Source organism: Onychostoma macrolepis, chromosome 22 (genome assembly GCF_012432095.1).
Source record: "Onychostoma macrolepis isolate SWU-2019 chromosome 22, ASM1243209v1, whole genome shotgun sequence".
NCBI lineage: Eukaryota > Metazoa > Chordata > Actinopteri > Cypriniformes > Cyprinidae > Onychostoma > Onychostoma macrolepis.
In genome coordinates this window covers 33,578,265-33,595,539 of record NC_081176.1, presented here as the reverse complement: position 1 = coordinate 33,595,539, position 17,275 = coordinate 33,578,265, and the positions used below count along the sequence as shown (strand labels likewise).

At 34.4% G+C, this 17,275-nt stretch overlaps 1 protein-coding gene across 3 annotated transcripts in view; it reads left to right on the top strand.

Annotated features, from left to right (window-relative positions):
• The window catches only part of wwtr1 (WW domain containing transcription regulator 1), a 52,204-nt gene extending 39,592 nt beyond the window's left edge, over positions 1–12,612 (top strand). For 2 of the 3 annotated variants that reach the window (XM_058760262.1, XM_058760264.1), the window contains 4 exons: positions 3,642–3,880; positions 7,625–7,749; positions 7,881–7,993; positions 9,931–12,612. In XM_058760262.1, coding sequence (XP_058616245.1) covers positions 3,642–3,880; positions 7,625–7,749; positions 7,881–7,993; positions 9,931–10,112 — 659 coding nt within the window. In that variant the 3' untranslated portion in view covers positions 10,113–12,612. The remainder of the gene's footprint in view (positions 1–3,641; positions 3,881–7,624; positions 7,750–7,880; positions 7,994–9,930) is intronic. The other variant, XM_058760263.1, reaches the window with a different exon arrangement.
• The last annotated feature ends 4,663 nt before the right edge of the window (positions 12,613–17,275 follow it).

The window sequence follows — 17,275 nt, the reverse complement described above, 5'->3', positions numbered from 1 at the left end:
GAGTTGGTGGTATCTCTTGACACTTTGACCCGGTTTATCATTTACCTCACTTCGATAGTTAATGCGTTGTCTTCCTGTTCACTAGACAAATGATAGCCTGAAAATGTCTATAGCAAGTCTGAAGAATCACTGCATTTAGTCTAACAAGGAAATTGGTTAAGTGCCAGTTTGAAACCGTTCTCTTGTGCATTATGTAACCCTCTCCAACAGAAATCCATTTATAGTAGAACTGAGATACACAGAGGGTGATGGGCTTCAAGTTTTTCCACCCAGTAAGTTTGATTGAGTCTTTTGCACATTTGAGAAGATGTGGGTCCTGCAGATGTTTAAGACATACTTGAGGGTTGTGGATTTGAACAAACTACAAGTATGCTACTTCAAATCAAGTGACTTGCTGAGGAGAGGTGTGCTCTTGCTTATTACATTACTTATTCACTCAGACTTATAATTTAGGCCTGACAGACAATAAAACAAGCAAACTGTTTTTTTCTATATCTAGAGACCACAGAGACGTGGGTATGTGCTCTTTTGACCAGTACTTTTACATTTGTACATTTGGCAGGCACTTTTATCCGAAGTGACCTGCATTACATTCATGGTACATGTATCATGCGTCCACTGAGAATTGAACCCATGGCATTGCTAGTCTAAGTACATAGTAGTTAAAGATATATACAAGTGGAACTTTCTTTTCTTAAAATTCTTAAATCCATTAAGCTAGCAATGCCTTATAAACCAATCAGCAACCACATACTGTAGCAACACAGCAAAAACATTAATGTACAGCCCGATCTAGCCTAGCTGATGTTGAAAGCAAGTACATGTCCTGAATGAACACCCTCATTCTCTTGGTGATCACACTTAGCATTACCTGATTACATAATAAGAGTCGGTAACAATACAAGAGTTTAAGGTGTCATAATACAGAGTAATTACATAATTAAGTAATTAAACAGACCGAGTCTGTTACACAGCTATTTGTACACTTAAGTACCATCTTGATACACTTTATTTAAAGTGGCTTATGTCTGTGTACTTACATTTATAAAGTCTGCAACACATATGTAACAATCTTTTGGTTACATAAGTAGCTGTGTAACAGCAGCTGCCTATTACATGTACATAATTACAAACTGTAAGTACAGGCTGTTCCATAACTTAGTTACATGGTAAGTACATTTTGTTTCATGTAAGTACAACGACTACTACTAAGTACTTAATTAGGTAATTACTCTGTATTATGGACACCTTTAAATAAAGTGTTACCTAAGAGTCTTTTTAATTTGTTTGTTCTAAACCATACTGTAAGCCTCAAGAACATTGGGTTCCTGTTTATGTATCTGTAACTACTATGTACTTACATTAAAAAAAAGTACAGTGTAAATGATGGTTTATAACACTCTTGTGAGATTCACATTTATATTGGCTGCAATTGAGTTTTGAGTTACACTTTGTTTTACAAGTACGTGCATTTACAGTAACGTAAGGTAACAATTGACTTACAGAGTAAGCCCAAAGTATACTTTGGTTTTATATGTATGCCAGATTTCTCTATATACTTGTAAAACAAGTATATGAAAAATAAAGTTAAATAAAGTGCTACCAAATTTTGAATATGAGAAGGATAGTCGCCAGCGTAATTACATATGTAATAACATAAGTGTAAGCACAATGTAAGAATTAATATATTGTATCAAATTCTTTTTTATAAAGTAAGTGCACTTTTAAAAATCAAAGTTCCAAAATGGTGTTTCCACAGCGATGTCATAGAAGAACCATTTTTTTAAAGTTCTTAAAAGAACCATTTTCTACATTTTAATAATCCAAACAACCTTTTTTCTCCTATAAAGAACTTTTTCTGCTATAGAAAGTTTCTATGGATGTTAAAGGTTCTTCATTGAACCATCAATGCCAGTAAAGAACCTTTATTTTTAAGAGTGTATATTGTAGTTGACAATGTCTATCATAAATTGGGACCAAATGTAATTTTCACTTGTTAAATAGAACAGAATACAAACTATTTACTCTTAAGGTCATTGAATCCCTTCCAGCCACCTGATCATCGGCCATCACCTACATCAGTGAGCTTTTTTATTTTTAAATAAGATGCACAATAATTAATCCAAGAGCAGGACGAGCTGCTGCTGTGATCCGGAGAGCAGAAAGACTGTGCTTTGTTTGTGCCGTATCTCACGACTCTTTCAGCCCACATCTGGCTTTTACAGGAATGTTTTGTCCATGTGAAAGTGGTTTACCCGACAGATAAACACACCGCACACACAGATACACACACATGCTCCATATGGTCACGAGTCGCCAGCACTCTTCACAGCAACAGCAGTTAATTTCTTCCTGTGTGAGGTGAGAAGATTATCATCATGAAACTGGTTGAGTTTAAACTGAAGTAAAGCATATGAATCTTATTGTGCTGTAATGTCAGTTGTGAAACTCTGCCTGCGTCCTTGAAACAAACATTATTTCTTATCGGTCTGTTCCTCTGAGAAAGTCAGACGTTCTTTACACTGAAACAGAACAGCTTTTCACAAACCAGAACTCTGGCTTCATCCAGAGATAAATGAAATCACAGTAGAATACAGCAATTATTGTAAACAATTTACCAAAATGTTCATTTTGAGTTAAAACTCATTCTTCTGTAATCTAAAAGAGACCCACCCTAGTGATCTGAATCAGTGTGAACAGATGAACGATAAAAACATTGACACCCAATCAGAATCCATCCTGCTGTAATTAGCTTGTGAATTTAAAGCGGCAGACGAGCATGTTCTTAGAATAAACAGACGATATCGTCCGCTGGTGTGGACGCTAATATAGTTATCTTTATAGATATCACTCTTGGTGTGAACGGGGCTTAAGAACTCAGTCTTACTGAGCCCAAACTTTTGAACAGTAGTCTTATTAGCAGAAGCATCCAGTATTATTGTTTGGCTCACGGAGAATATAGAAATTTGTCATAAACTAAATTATGACTTATCTTTTGTACTGCTAACATTAAAAGTGGACTTACTTGATTTGCCTGTTGTCGGTGGCCACACTGAAAACATTTTAAGGCTAGAATTTTTTTCAGTAGGACTGGGAAAGGATTTCTTGGTAAACACTTTTCTGTGTTGCGTTCTGGCCGGCTGTAATTGAGTCATTGTGTTTGTGTGCCATCTTTGTTTAACCTGTTTTCCCACAGACAATCAGAAACAAAGCCACTTTTCTAAATACTATGATTTGCCATTTTAGCATTAGGATTAGAACTTGGATTAATAAATCTGTCTGGTTTTGTATAGACAGACTTTTGCGCATATAGCTTGGCTATTTGCCAGAGAACAACCCATTTAGATAGAAACGACCTTCTAACTGACATGGAAACAACCAAGGAGAAATTACCAGAAATATTTACTGTAAACTTTAAAATAATGTTTTCTGTCCATCCACAAGTAACAAGTACAACTCTAACTCAGAATATAAAGTATCTCTATTGCAGATGCCTGATTCCTCATAAATGACTTGTTGCTCAAAACCAGCCAATCAGCTTAGAGCTTGCCAGATGGAGAAAGTTCTTGAATTCTGCTCAGAAAGCATGTGATGATGAGTGAAGACTGTGTCTGAGTGTGTTTGTCATGTGTTTGTGGCAGTGCTGAACCAGCAGGCCCACCAGCAGCACCTCCAGCAGCAGCAGCAGCAGCAGGTCCAGGTGCAGGCGCAGGCGCAGGTCCAGGTCCAGGTCCAGGGCTCCCAGCAGCAGAACTCTCAGCCCATGATGAACATGAGCAGCCCCATGAGTGCCCAGCAGCACCAGCAGAAGATGAGGCTCCAGCGCATCCAGATGGAGCGAGAACGCATCCAGAGGAGGCAGGAGGAGCTCCTGAGACAGGTGAGTGTCTGCTGGAGAAACAGTCCACCAGAACTATTACAACAAATATAGCGTAAAGGGCAAAACAGACATGGAAATAACAGGATTTCAGAAAGGTGACAGACAATATATAAGCAATATCACACTCGTAGACGTGAGATATGGCTGTATATCAGCATTGCTTGTGATTCGGCCGTAGGTAATCACAGCGTGCCGATATGCAGCTATATCTCACATCTATGAGTGTGATATTGCATTTATACAACAGTTTGATGGCATGAGTGTGTAAATACATAAACAAAATAACAACGGAGTGTCTTTAAAAACCCTCTTTTGTGCAGAACTACTTCCTTCCGCCACTGATTCAAATCTCAGTTTGACAGTTTAAGAGCTCAAGCCTCCTACTAATTACTAATAAAACACCACTTTAGAACTAATAACGAAGGAATGTTGAGTTGCTTGTATTACTTTATTAAAAGCAGTGTATTATGTATAGTAGATATTGTGAGAGCGATGGACTGAGCGAGTGTGATTACCTGCAACTGATACAGCATTCATTCTTCAGATCAATCTCAAATCACAATAAACATTAGTTTGAATATCTGCGGAGGAAAGCCTTATCTTTGTCGTAACGTTAATATCCTTTCATCTATTAAGGGTGTTTGTGCTGCTCAGTGCATTTGTTCGCTGTGTCAAGCTGTTGTTGAAGCTAAAAATAAAGTCTTTACTGATGACTCGCTCATCAAAACAGTCTTTTGTCACCATTTAATGATGGAACAATGTTTTTATATAACATATTATTTATCTGAATTATAATATTTAATAAACAACAACAGCCATCAAAAAAGTTGCTAGGCAATTCAGTCAAAAGTACAAAGGCAGCGCTCTGATGTACAGCATTGAATTTACATAAACATGAGATTTTGCCAAAACTATCTTCTATGGAACAAATAATAGATTAATGAGACCACAGACTGCCCATTAGATTTACCCAAAATTAATTACATTTCGTTATCTTTATTAACAAACTGCATATTTGAACTATAAACAAGTACATTCTCGCCTAAAAACCTCTTAAAAGTACATTCCGTGATACAAAAACATTAATATTTATAAAATGACACTGGATTTAGGCATCCACCATGACACTCGCTGTAAGAAGTACCGCAAGCAGAGTGATACGATTACAAACAGTGAAACGGCTGTTGGAGTTTTGATATTACATATATTTATTTATTATTAGTAGTATTTTTTTAAGATTGATTTTTGAGGTTTTATTATAATAGGACAGTTTAGAGCTGACAGGAAGTGAAGTGGGAGAGAAGGGGGTGGGATCGGGAAAGGTCCTCGAGTCAGGATTCGAACTTGGGACGCCTGTAGAAAGAAACATTTTAATCCAAACAAAATATTCTTCTTTTCATGCTGCTTTGAACAATAATTTGTTTCTTGTGACCTCAAACCCCAGCAGTTGTCACCAGCACGCTCTTAAATGTTGATTTTAGAGGAAAAGATTATGATTTACAAAAAATAAAAAATAAAAACTATAAATATAATAAGTTTTGTAAGTAAAAAATTAACTTGTTAGTTGAAATTTCAACTTTGACAAACATAAAAATAAAATATGTATAAGAACATTTTTATGTTTGATGAAATGTAAGCTTAAAACCTAAAGAACCTAAAAAAAAAATTTAAAAAAGAAAAGTTGCCTTGTCAGTTAACTGAAATAAATAAAGTTTAAGTTGCATTACTAAAATAACTAAATCTGTAATAAAAACAGAAGCTTTAATAAGAAAAAAGCTCATAAAAGCACAACAAAACGACTGAACTGTAAAGTAAAATTAAAATAAAAAAATGAAAAGTTTAAAAAATGAAAGGTAATTCAAACTAATAATTAAAAAATATATATTATTAATAATAATGATTATAGTTGTTGTTGTTATTTATAATTAAATGTGTGAATAAAATGTTTATAAGACGATTTCCGAAAGAAAGACAAGGGGTCATGAAAAACATCTTGTGTGAACTTTGACGCCATCTAGTGTTTCAGAAGCTGTGGCCGCCCTCAGCAAGCGGCATAAATCAAAGTTCAGGTTTATAGAAATGATTCAATGGAGAACACATCAGTCCAGCCTCGGGAAAGCAGCGGCAGACAGACCTCACGCAGCTTGTGTTTATATGAAACATCTCTGACTCTTCGGTGACTCTGTTCACTCAGTTTGTGATGATGGACATGTTTTTCTGTGCGAGGACACATGCTGTTTTCATATGTTTGTGGACTAAGGCTGAAAAAAGAACAGCTTAAAAAAAGATGAGTCAGACATTGGTTTCTAGTTCTGGACGTCTTCCACGCTTTTCTTCTGGACTGAATTCTTGCAGCTGTTTTTGTGAACGCACTCCACCCTGAATCTCTTCTATATATAAACAGCCTGAGCTGCTCTGACCAGCCGATTTATGAGCTGAAATCTGGAGCTTATCGTTTTATGAAACATTTACATTAATTTGTGTGATAAAATGTATTATTAAAACTTAGTTTATTATTTAAATTCGGAAGTTATTTAAGTCATTTTGACAGTTTTAGCTTTATAATCATTTTTTGGGTTTTAGCTTTTATGTTTTCATGGCAATACATTTTCTGAAAGTAAATTCAGATATAAGTTACTGTACACAAAAGGTAAATGCATGCACAATGTAACATTTGGTTACACTTTATTTTAAGGTGTCCTTGTTAAAGTGTAATTATACACTTAAGCCCTGAGTAATATTAATTAACTACATGTACTTACTAAATGTGACCCTGGATCACAAAACCAGTCTTAAGTAGCACAGGTATGTTTGTAGCAATAACCAACAATACATTGTATGGGTCAAAATTATCCATTTTTCTTTTATGCCAAAAATCATTAGGATATTAAGTAAAGATCATATTCTGTGAAGATATTTTGTAAATTTCTTACCGTAAATATATAAAAACTTAATTTTTGATTAGTACTATGCATTGCTAAGACCTTCATTTGGACAACTTTAAAGGTGATTTTCTCAATATTTTGATTTTTTTTTTTGCACCCTCAGATTTTCAAAATAGTTGTATCTCGGCCGAATATTGTATATTCTAACAAACCATACATCAATGGAAAACTTATTTGTTCAGCTATTCAGTATAAATCACGAAACTGATTGGTTTTGTGGTCCAGGGTCACAAATGGTTAGGGTTTGTCTTAGGGTGACTTGCATGTAATTATTGCAAGTATTATTTGTGTAAAAATGACACCTTAAAATAAAGTGTAAACTTTAGTAATTATGGTACTTCAGCGTAAACTTTTACGTTTGTCATTTAATATTTGTTTTATTTTATTTCAGCTTCATTTAAATAAAGAAAAAATATTTTTAATAGTTTTAGGCAACAATAACCACTATTTTGGTATTGAATAAATTACATTAATTTCATTTATGTGTGTAAATATGTATAGAAATTACATTTAAATATTACATATTTAATTTACGGCAATAATACCTGGAAATACCGTGTATATTGAGTTTATTTGAACAGAAGCAGTAAAGCAGTTTTATGAACACAGATTGGCAGGTTTATTTGAACAAGCTCATGCTTTCAGTGACTGAGTGTAAATGTTAGTTCTTCCTCTCAGTGTTTCGGTTCCTGGTGTTAATGTGTAACCGTCTCTAATGGTTAACAGAGTGAATGTGGCACTGCTGAGGGATGTAAAGCGGCGAGTGTGCTCGGGTTACAGTGTGTGTGTGTTTCTCCAGGAGGTGGCGCTCCGGCAGCTGCCCATGGACTCTGATAATATGGCACCGGTGGCACCAAACATCAGCTCTCCGCCAATGACGCAGGGCAACATGCCCAACAACAGCTCAGACCCCTTCCTCAACAGGCAAGTGTGCCCTTTACCGTCTCAAAGCACTCGGTTTAATGATACAAATGAGTTTGACTTGGTCCAGATCGCCCAGATTGCTCTGTGAGGGTGTGAAGTCATGTTAAAGGCCTGTGTGTGTGTGTGTGCAGTGGGCCGTATCACTCGCGGGAGCAGAGCACAGACAGCGGGCTGGGACTGGGCTGCTACAGCATCCCCACCACTCCTGAGGACTTCCTCAACAGCATGGAGGAGATGGACACAGGTACAGCACCAGATTAAAAACCATCATAGAGCATGGCATTAGTGTTATTTTACTTGTTATAGTATTTTGCTTAATTTCTGGTTATATTGTCGGCTTGATTGATTGCATAGACACTATTGGAAGAAAGCTGAACGGGATGCTGGCATCACTGAATCATCAATGAACTGATTTTAACTGGAAAAACTGACTGTTTGTTATTGTCCTCTTGCATTATTGATCAACTATTTAACACTGTAAAGCTGCTTTGACACAATCAGTATCGTATAAAACACTATAGAAATAAAAGTGACGACTTCTAATATTTTGTACATTTTGATTAATATTTTAAATTAGATTTAATTTTTATGTTTTTCATTTTAAAGTTGTATTAATTTTTTAGATTTTTTAAAGTTTTAGCAAGTTTTGAGATTTTCTTAGTTATTTAAGTATTTCAACTGAATGAAAATGAGAAATAAACTAGCTAAAAAAAAAAAGTAAAGTTGAATTTGTTTTTATAATTTATTTTATTTTATTTAATATGTAAAAATAAATAAATGAATAATTTTTCATTTTTAGGTTTAATTAGTTTTGTGGCATTTTGCACTGGCATTATGACAATATTTTCATGAAAATTAAGCACATTTTCCACCGGATCTCTTTTTCATTACTACTTTGAGAATTTTTTTTTTTTTTTTTTACCTAAATCAGTATTAAAGACAGTACAACAAATACTACCATGGTGTACATTTTAAATATTTACTATTTAAATAATTCATACAGTATTCTGGTATAGCAAATATAAGAATTTGGAAGAAAATATGCTTGTCATGGAAATGATTAATGTCATGGTAATTACATCATTAATTGTATTGTCTTAATGGTCCTACAATTCTTTGTTTTCCAAAGAATAATATAATATATAATATATTATATGTGACCCTGGACGACAAAACCAGTCTTAAGTGTCAAATTGAGATTTATACATCATCTGAAAGCTGAATAAATAAGCTTTCCATTGATGTATGGTTTGTTAGGATCGGACAATATTTGGGTGAGATACAACTATTTGAAAATCTGGAATCTGAGGGTGCATAAAAAATCAAAATATTGAGAAAAACGCCTTTAAAGTTGTCCAAATGTAGTTCTTAGCAATGCATATTACTAATCAAAAATTAAGTTTTGATACATTTACGGTAAGAAATGTACAAAATATCTTCATGGAACATGATCTTTACTTAATATCCTAATGATTTTAGGCATAAAAGAAAAATCGATAATTTTGACCCATACAATGTATTTTTGGCTATTGCTACAAATATACCCCAACGATTTAAGACTGGTTTTGTGGTCCAGGGTCACATATTATATATATATATATATATATATATATATATATATATATATATATATATATATATATATATATATATATATATATATATATATATATATATATATATATATAATTGTTTTGGTTTTTGGTTTTTTTTACATTTTCAGGTGCTTTTGGGCTACTTACCTGTGAAATTTTGTAGTTATACACTATACATAATGAATACTTACAGTATATGTTGGTTGTAAAGTTGGTGCAGATACTGTATCGTACATATACATATGTATATGTACAAAACTCAGTGATCTATGCCCACTTAAATGCATGTGCCCATTTTTTCAATGGTAGCGTTGTGCGTCATTCGATTTTCAGGTGAAATATTTTAAAAAGGTTTTTTGAGATTTCAGTTGCAGTTTGTTTATCAGTTACATACTGTATCTCTACAGTATAACATGTTTAACTTTCCCCATGCCAGTGATGGTCTAAGTTTGCAGACGCCTGCACTATTCAGTGAATGAACATGATTGTTAGCTAATTTTATTGATGTTTAGAGGGTAATAATTACCTTTTATGACTGCTGGGGAAATGATTTTTCCTCCCTAACTTCCCATCGTCTTGTCTGCAGGTGAGAACATGGTGCCGGTCAGTATGAACGTCCCCCAGCAGAGCCGTTTCCCAGACTTCCTGGACTCCATGCCCGGCACCAACGTGGACCTGGGCACCCTGGAGGGCGCCGACCTCATGCCCATCCTCAACGACGTGGAGTCGGTCCTGAACAAGAGCGAGCCCTTCCTGACCTGGCTCTAGACTCACACACACCACACTAAAGACTCTTTTATATAAATATATATATATTATATTATATATTCAATCAGCTTCTTCCTCTAGTTTTACTGTTTAGGTGTCAGATTTGTTCCCTCACTTCACCACGAGTCGAAGAACAATACCAAAGTGTTTAGCCTGCGAACAAATAAGCGAGCACGCGTCAATCAAAGTGTAGTGGAGGAGGACAGACGTGTTTGTTTAGTAACTGATGTTGGGTAGATGTGATTCTGACTGCGTTTGTTTTCAGAATGATCGCATTGATAGCGGAAACGCCTGAGTATTGTCTGATCATGTTTAACAGGCTGTTAACCTGTTGTGTGTTTAACCCAGAGTTAGGGTTAGTCAAGCTTTACTGGGTGAGTCTCATCGAACCTGTCAACAACTTATGCAAGCTTATTTCCGCCACGGAATAAAATTATAAGAAGGTAATTGTGGCTTTATTCCCAATTTTGACAGTTTTTCTCGCAATTGTGAATTTATGTCTCGCAATTCTGCATGTAGTCAGATGTAACTGAGAATTCTGAGAAAAAAGTCAGAATTACGAGATTTAAACACTCAATTGTAATTAAAAAAAGATAGAATTACAAGATGCAAGCTCACAATACTGACTTTTTTTCTCGGGATTGTGAGTTTAGTTCTTGTAATTCTGACTTTACTCAAAACTGCGAATTTTGACTTTTATCAGAATTGTTGGTTTATAACTCACAATTTCAAGATATAAAATCGCAATTGCAAAAAAAAGTCAAAATTGTGAGATAAAAAGTAACAATTAAATTTTTTTGTTGTTTGTTTTTTTTTTTTTTTTGGGAAATAAAACGAATTTGTATATTTCTTGGCAGAAATAAGCTTTGATAAAAAATAAATAAATAAATATTTGGATCAATAACAAGAAGTAAATACCTAAAGAAAATTAAGCTAGTTTTTAGGACCATTATTATTTTTTGAATAATAATTAAGCACATTTGCCTTAAAAACACTAATGCGAATCATGACTGAGAATAAGAATTACAAACAAACTCAAAAATAGAACAATCAAATGTGTTACAGTAATGTGATTTTTTTTGTATGACAGTAATGCAAAATGAGTTTTGTTGGTGTTTGTTTTTGATTTAGATGTTAATATTTCTCAAGGGTGTTTAATTGTCAGAAAATCGTAGTGGTCCTTACATTTTCATGAGATTCACCCTGCTTTTTCACTTTTTGCCAAATCAGTAGCACAAGTGTGCCTGTCAAAGCTTTACATTGTGACTTTATATCCAACGAATAACTATTTCAGATGTGTTTTACTTTTTATTCCAGTTTAGCTATTGTGTGAAGCTCATGATGGCATTTGTAGACAAGCGTTTCATATCATATATGTTTTTATGTACTGCTACAGTATTCCTATTTTCTATTCTGTGCTCTTGACATCTGGTGCATTTAATTAGTTTGCAGTTTAGTATTTATCAAGAGCTATGAACTTCTTTTTAAATAGATTTTAGATTTGTTTCCTTTTTTCAGGAATTTTAAATGTTTTCGAAGCACTACAAATATGCCAATACTGATCTAGTCCCTCGAAATCTTCAGGGAATATCTATTAAGTATTTTCTGATACCAGAGATAATTTTGCCTTCATTTGGATGATTTTTAGGGGCCGACACTTGTTTTTTCTTGATTTAAGTATCCCGGCTGAAATCCAGTTCAATATATAAACATAAATATGTTGTTGTTGTTTTTTTTTTTTCTACACAGGTCTAATTTTGTATTGCATGTTTGATCTGTTTGATATTCATAGCATCGGGGGTGTATAGACCCACCTCACCGTGACTTCTTTATTGTTTATGGTTATGTTATAGATGGGTTATGAATTGAAGTGTGTTGGATTTGTGGATTGGGCAGACGGGGTGATTTTTAGTAGCTGTAGGTCAAACTGAGCTCATGACGTCCTTCATGAGGACCGAACGGTTAAGTAGCGGGTCAGAAAGAGCCGATACGAGCTGTTCTCGAACCCGAGTGACCTCAGAGATGTCCAGCCGTTGGTTTCTTCAGTTAAGGACTAAGGACGAGATCGGGTGGACTTGAGTGGCCCGTTCTGCTTCAGACACTCAGCAAGAGGGACCGTTTAATGATTTAAACAATTTTCTATGATATTAACTGCTTTTTCAGAACCTAAATCATGCAATATCTCACAGAGTTGAATATATGGCTTCAGATACATAAAATGCCGATTTGTTTTTTTGTTGTGTTATGGTGTGAGATGAAATCTGGTGTGCCATCTCTACCGGTTGATGCCAGACTTATGTAGCGCTCTACGCTTCAGTGTGCTTTAGGTTTTGTAAGATTGAATGTTGGTCACATGCTGGAAGGCTCAGAAAACAAACTGCGTACCACAGAAATATGATGGTGGTGTACTGTACGTGAAAAATGTGGTTGTACCCTCTAAGAAATCTCTAAAATTGTCAGTGAAATCAAAAAGGAAAAGAATAAAATGGTTTTATTAGCATGGATGTGTAGCTGTGTTTCTGTATGAATCAGTTCATTGACTTTTTCTTCACCAGCTGGTATGGTAAAAACGTTGGATAAACACAATTTATTAAAATGTATTCTCTTTGCTATTGGTCCCTTGTAAAAAAAAAAAAAAAAAAAAGAATTGTACTGACTGTGTACTTCATATTGTGCGTTCTTCGGTTTTACATTTTGAATATTTAAAAATCGTAGCTTCACCAGAATGGTACGAAACTCAGTGACTTTTATGGCACTTGGTATGTGAATACACAAAAAAATTGAGGGCATGATTCGAAAAAGTTAAGTGGTCATAAAAAAAATAGTCACACCCATGGTCTTCGGTCAAAAATGACCGACCATAGGAAATGAATGGGAATCGGGAAAAAATAACAAAATACAGAACATTTTTGTGTGTACAATCTACAAATCCCCAACAATGCAGAAAAACATTGCACAGCAACGAAGGGGTGAAACTCTAAAACATCTAGAGTGCAAAATCAACACATCCACTCATACACATGTGCACATACACACACTTGTACACACACACACACCCCAATGAACTGGTGTGCCTGTAACACAGCAACTATGTAAAATAAAATCAATAATTCAACTACAATGCAGTTAAAAAGTGGACAACAAGGAATGGGTTATACTCTAAAACATCAAGAGTGTAAGACAGATACATCCACTCACACACACTCACAGACACACACACACATACACAATTATACACACTCAAATGAATTGGTATGGCTATAACCATATAGCCAAAATGAGTTAGAAGAGTGAAATAAGAGGTTGAAATCAGATCAGACCCTGAAGGATTAGGCTCTGATAAAGCATTCCTCTTCATTTTTGTTACATTTTTATAGTTTTTTAATGTTTTCTGTAACAAAATGCTTTCTGTGTTCAGGGTTGACTAGTAATAATAATGCAAAAACCTATATAATAACCTATATAATAATAATAATAATGCAAAAAAAATATAAACCTTGACAAAAAGTAGTCTTTGAGAATGCTTAAATATACATTTATATCCACAACCTAATAAAAGTAAACAATTATGTCTAAAAACAACTAGCGAATTCACAAGACTCTCTATAGAGTCCTATACAGGCAACTAGTGGTTACACCATGAAATTACATGTTTTTTCTTTCTTTGCTCACACCAGGAGGTGCTAATCTGCATTCAAAATTGGATTTTAAAGGCCTAGTGTCTATTTTCATCTGAAATACTGCATAAATTGAAAAATAATTGTAAAAAATTTGAAAAAAAAATGTTTGTACTATTTTCAATGGGAAAAATTTATCATAATTATTGCATAAATATTAATTAGTACCATAAAATTCTCTCGAAATACAAAAGAAAAAAGAAAAAATATTATTGAACAAAAATATATTAGATTGATTTTACTGAAGAAAAAAAAATTTTAATTTCAGGTGTCCAGTCACTTTTGACCGTGAAGACCATGGGTGTGACTCCCAAATAAGGAACGCACAAAGTTAAAAGTATTTATTAAAAAAAAAAAATAAAATAAAAAACTGTACTTGCAGATAATATAATATTAATAAATGTCCACCACTTAAGTGTATATATAGGTGCATCTCGATAAATTAGAATGTTGTGGAAAAGTTCATTTATTTCAGTAATTCAACTCAAATTGTGAAACTCGTGTATTAAATAAATTCAGTGCACACAGACTGTAGTTTAAGTGTTTGGTTCTTTTAATTGTGATGATTTTGGCTCACATTGGTGGCCTCATCAAAAACCCACCAATTCACATCTCAACAAATTAGAATACTTCATAAGACCAATAAAAAAAAACAAATTTTTAGTGAATTGTTGGCCTTCTGGAAAGTGTGTTCATTTACTGTATATGTGCTCAATACTTTGTAGGGGCTCCTTTTGCTTTAATTACTGCCTCAATTCGGCGTGGCATGGAGGTGATCAGTTTGTGGCACTGCTGAGGTGGTATGGAAGCCCAGGTTTCTTTGACAGTGGCCTTCAGCTCATCTGCATTTTTTGGTCTCTTGTTTCTCATTTTCCTCTTGACAATACTCCATAGATTCTCTATGGGGTTCAGGTCTGGTGAGTTTGCTGGCCAGTCAAGCACACCAACACCATGGTCATTTAACCAACTTTTGGTGCTTTTGGCAGTGTGGGCAGGTGCCAAATCCTGCTGGAAAATGAAATCAGCATCTTTAAAAAGCTGGTCAGCAGAAGGAAGCATGAAGTGCTCCAAAATTTCTTGGTAAACAGGTGCAGTGACTTTGGTTTTCAAAAAACTCAATGGACCAACACCAGCAGATGACATTGCACCCCAAATCATCACAGACTGTGGAAACTTAACACTGGACTTCAAGCAACTTGGGCTATGAGCTTCTCCACCCTTCCTCCAGACTCTAGGACCTTGGTTTCCAAATGAAATACAAAACTTGCTCTCATCTGAAAAGAGGACTTTGGACCACTGGGCAACAGTCCAGTTCTTCTTCTTCTTAGCCCAGGTAAGACGCCTCTGACGTTGTCTGTGGTTCAGGAGTGGCTTAACATGAGGAATACGACAACTGTAGCCAAATTCCTCGACACGTCTGTGTGTGGTGGCTCTTGATGCCTTGACCCCAGCCTCAGTCCATTCCTTGTGAAGTTCACCCAACATGCTTGGATACAGCACTCTGTGAACAGCCAGCTCCTTTGGCAATGAATGTTTGTGGCTTACCCTCCTTGTGAAGGGTGTCAATGATTGTCTTCTGGACAGCTGTCAGATCAGCAGTCTTCCCCATGATTGTGTAGCCTAGTGAACCAAACTGAGAGACCATTTTGAAGGCTCAGGAAACCTTTGCATGTATTTTGAGTTGATTAGCTGATTGGCATGTCACCATATTCTAATTTGTTGAGATAGTGAATTGGTGGGATTTTGTTAAATGTGAGCTAAAATCATCACAATTAAAAGAACCAAAGACTTAAACTACTTCAGTCTGTGTGCATTGAATTGATTTAATACACGAGTTTCACAATTTGAGTTGAATTACTGAAATAAATGAACTTTTCCACAACATTCTAATTTATTGAGATGCACCTGTACATCAAATACAAGTTTCAACAGAAATTACATTAAAGTATACATATAAAAAATTTACTCAAATCCTACTTAAGTAGCTCAAAAAGCACTCTAAAGTTTATTGTATTCAATATAAATTTGAAATGTAAATTGAAATTAAACGAAAATTTATTATAAGCAAGTGTCTGAAAACATATGTTCTTGTAAAGTTTATTATTTCTTTATTAAGTACTAGTTTAAAAAGTATGTTAAGTGGACTTCTTTTTCAAAAGGGTTGCATGAATTTTTGAAGAGCATTCCTGACATTTTTATTATTATTTTTTTTTTTTTATGTTTTGTGCAAACATGGTTACATTATAAATGTTTTGGGGTTGAATTTTACAGATTTGAAGATCTGCAAAATCTTTGGTTAATGTGAATTTCCATATACATCATATTTTGTATGTGACCTATTTCCTGGCATGGTTTTCAATTAGAAAAAAATCTGGAATTTATTGGATTGTGAAAAGTGGCCGTTGCATAGAAGAGACCGAATAACATTTTGATAAAAGATAAAACAATTTCTTTCATGCAATGATGAAAAATCACCCAGGTACAGTAAATAAATTAAGGACATACTGTATAAGTATAGGATTGTTTTTTTATTGAATATTAAATAGGCATAACTACAATGGCGTTTTGGTATTTTTGTCAAGTCAAGTCAAGTCACCTTTATTTATATAGCGCTTTTACAATACAGATTGTGTCAAAGCACTTAACAGTATCAAATTGGAGGATAGTGTCAGTAATGTATAATGATGAGATTAAACACTCAATTTTCAGTTAAAGGCATTTCATTATTGAATTCAGAGATGTCATTGTCTAGCTCAGTTTAGTTTAAATAGTATCTGTGCAATCAAATCGGCGATAATCGCTAGAAATTAAGTGTCCCCAACCTTGTTACTGACACAGGCGTTACTAGATACTAGTAAGGATCTTTGAAAGGATTCACTTTGAAAGGATCTTTGAAAGGACTTTTTCTTGTAGATATTGATTGTATTAAATGCAAGAAATAATTGTTTACATTTACATTTTAAAATTAACATTGCATGAACACCCCCCCCCCCCATTTTGCAAATTAAAAGTCCTGCTGAAAAAGAAAAATAATAGTGAGCCAAAACCTTACCCAATACCAGCATAAATGCTATTTATATTATTTAAAATAATATTTAATTTTTATTGTAATATTGATGTAAGCAAACATAGTACTGTTATGTTTTTAAATTTCAAATTTATTTGTTGCTATATTAAATCTATGTTTGATTATTTTTAGGGACACAAAAGGCACCGATTTGTGGAATGACCCACGTGCATGTTAGCTTATTTTCCGCTAAAAACAAACATTTAAAACTGCAATTATTTAATATGTTTCTGAAAGTGAGAAAACCTCCTCAAATAAACTCTTTTCTATATGAATTATGAATTATGATTATGTATCAAGTCCAGCCAGATCCTCATGTGTCCAGCAGGGGTCTCAGCATCACCTCAACATGTTTTATTGATTGAGTACAGAGTGTTCTGTACAGAGTACACTTATTAAAGTTAATCACATTTTATGTT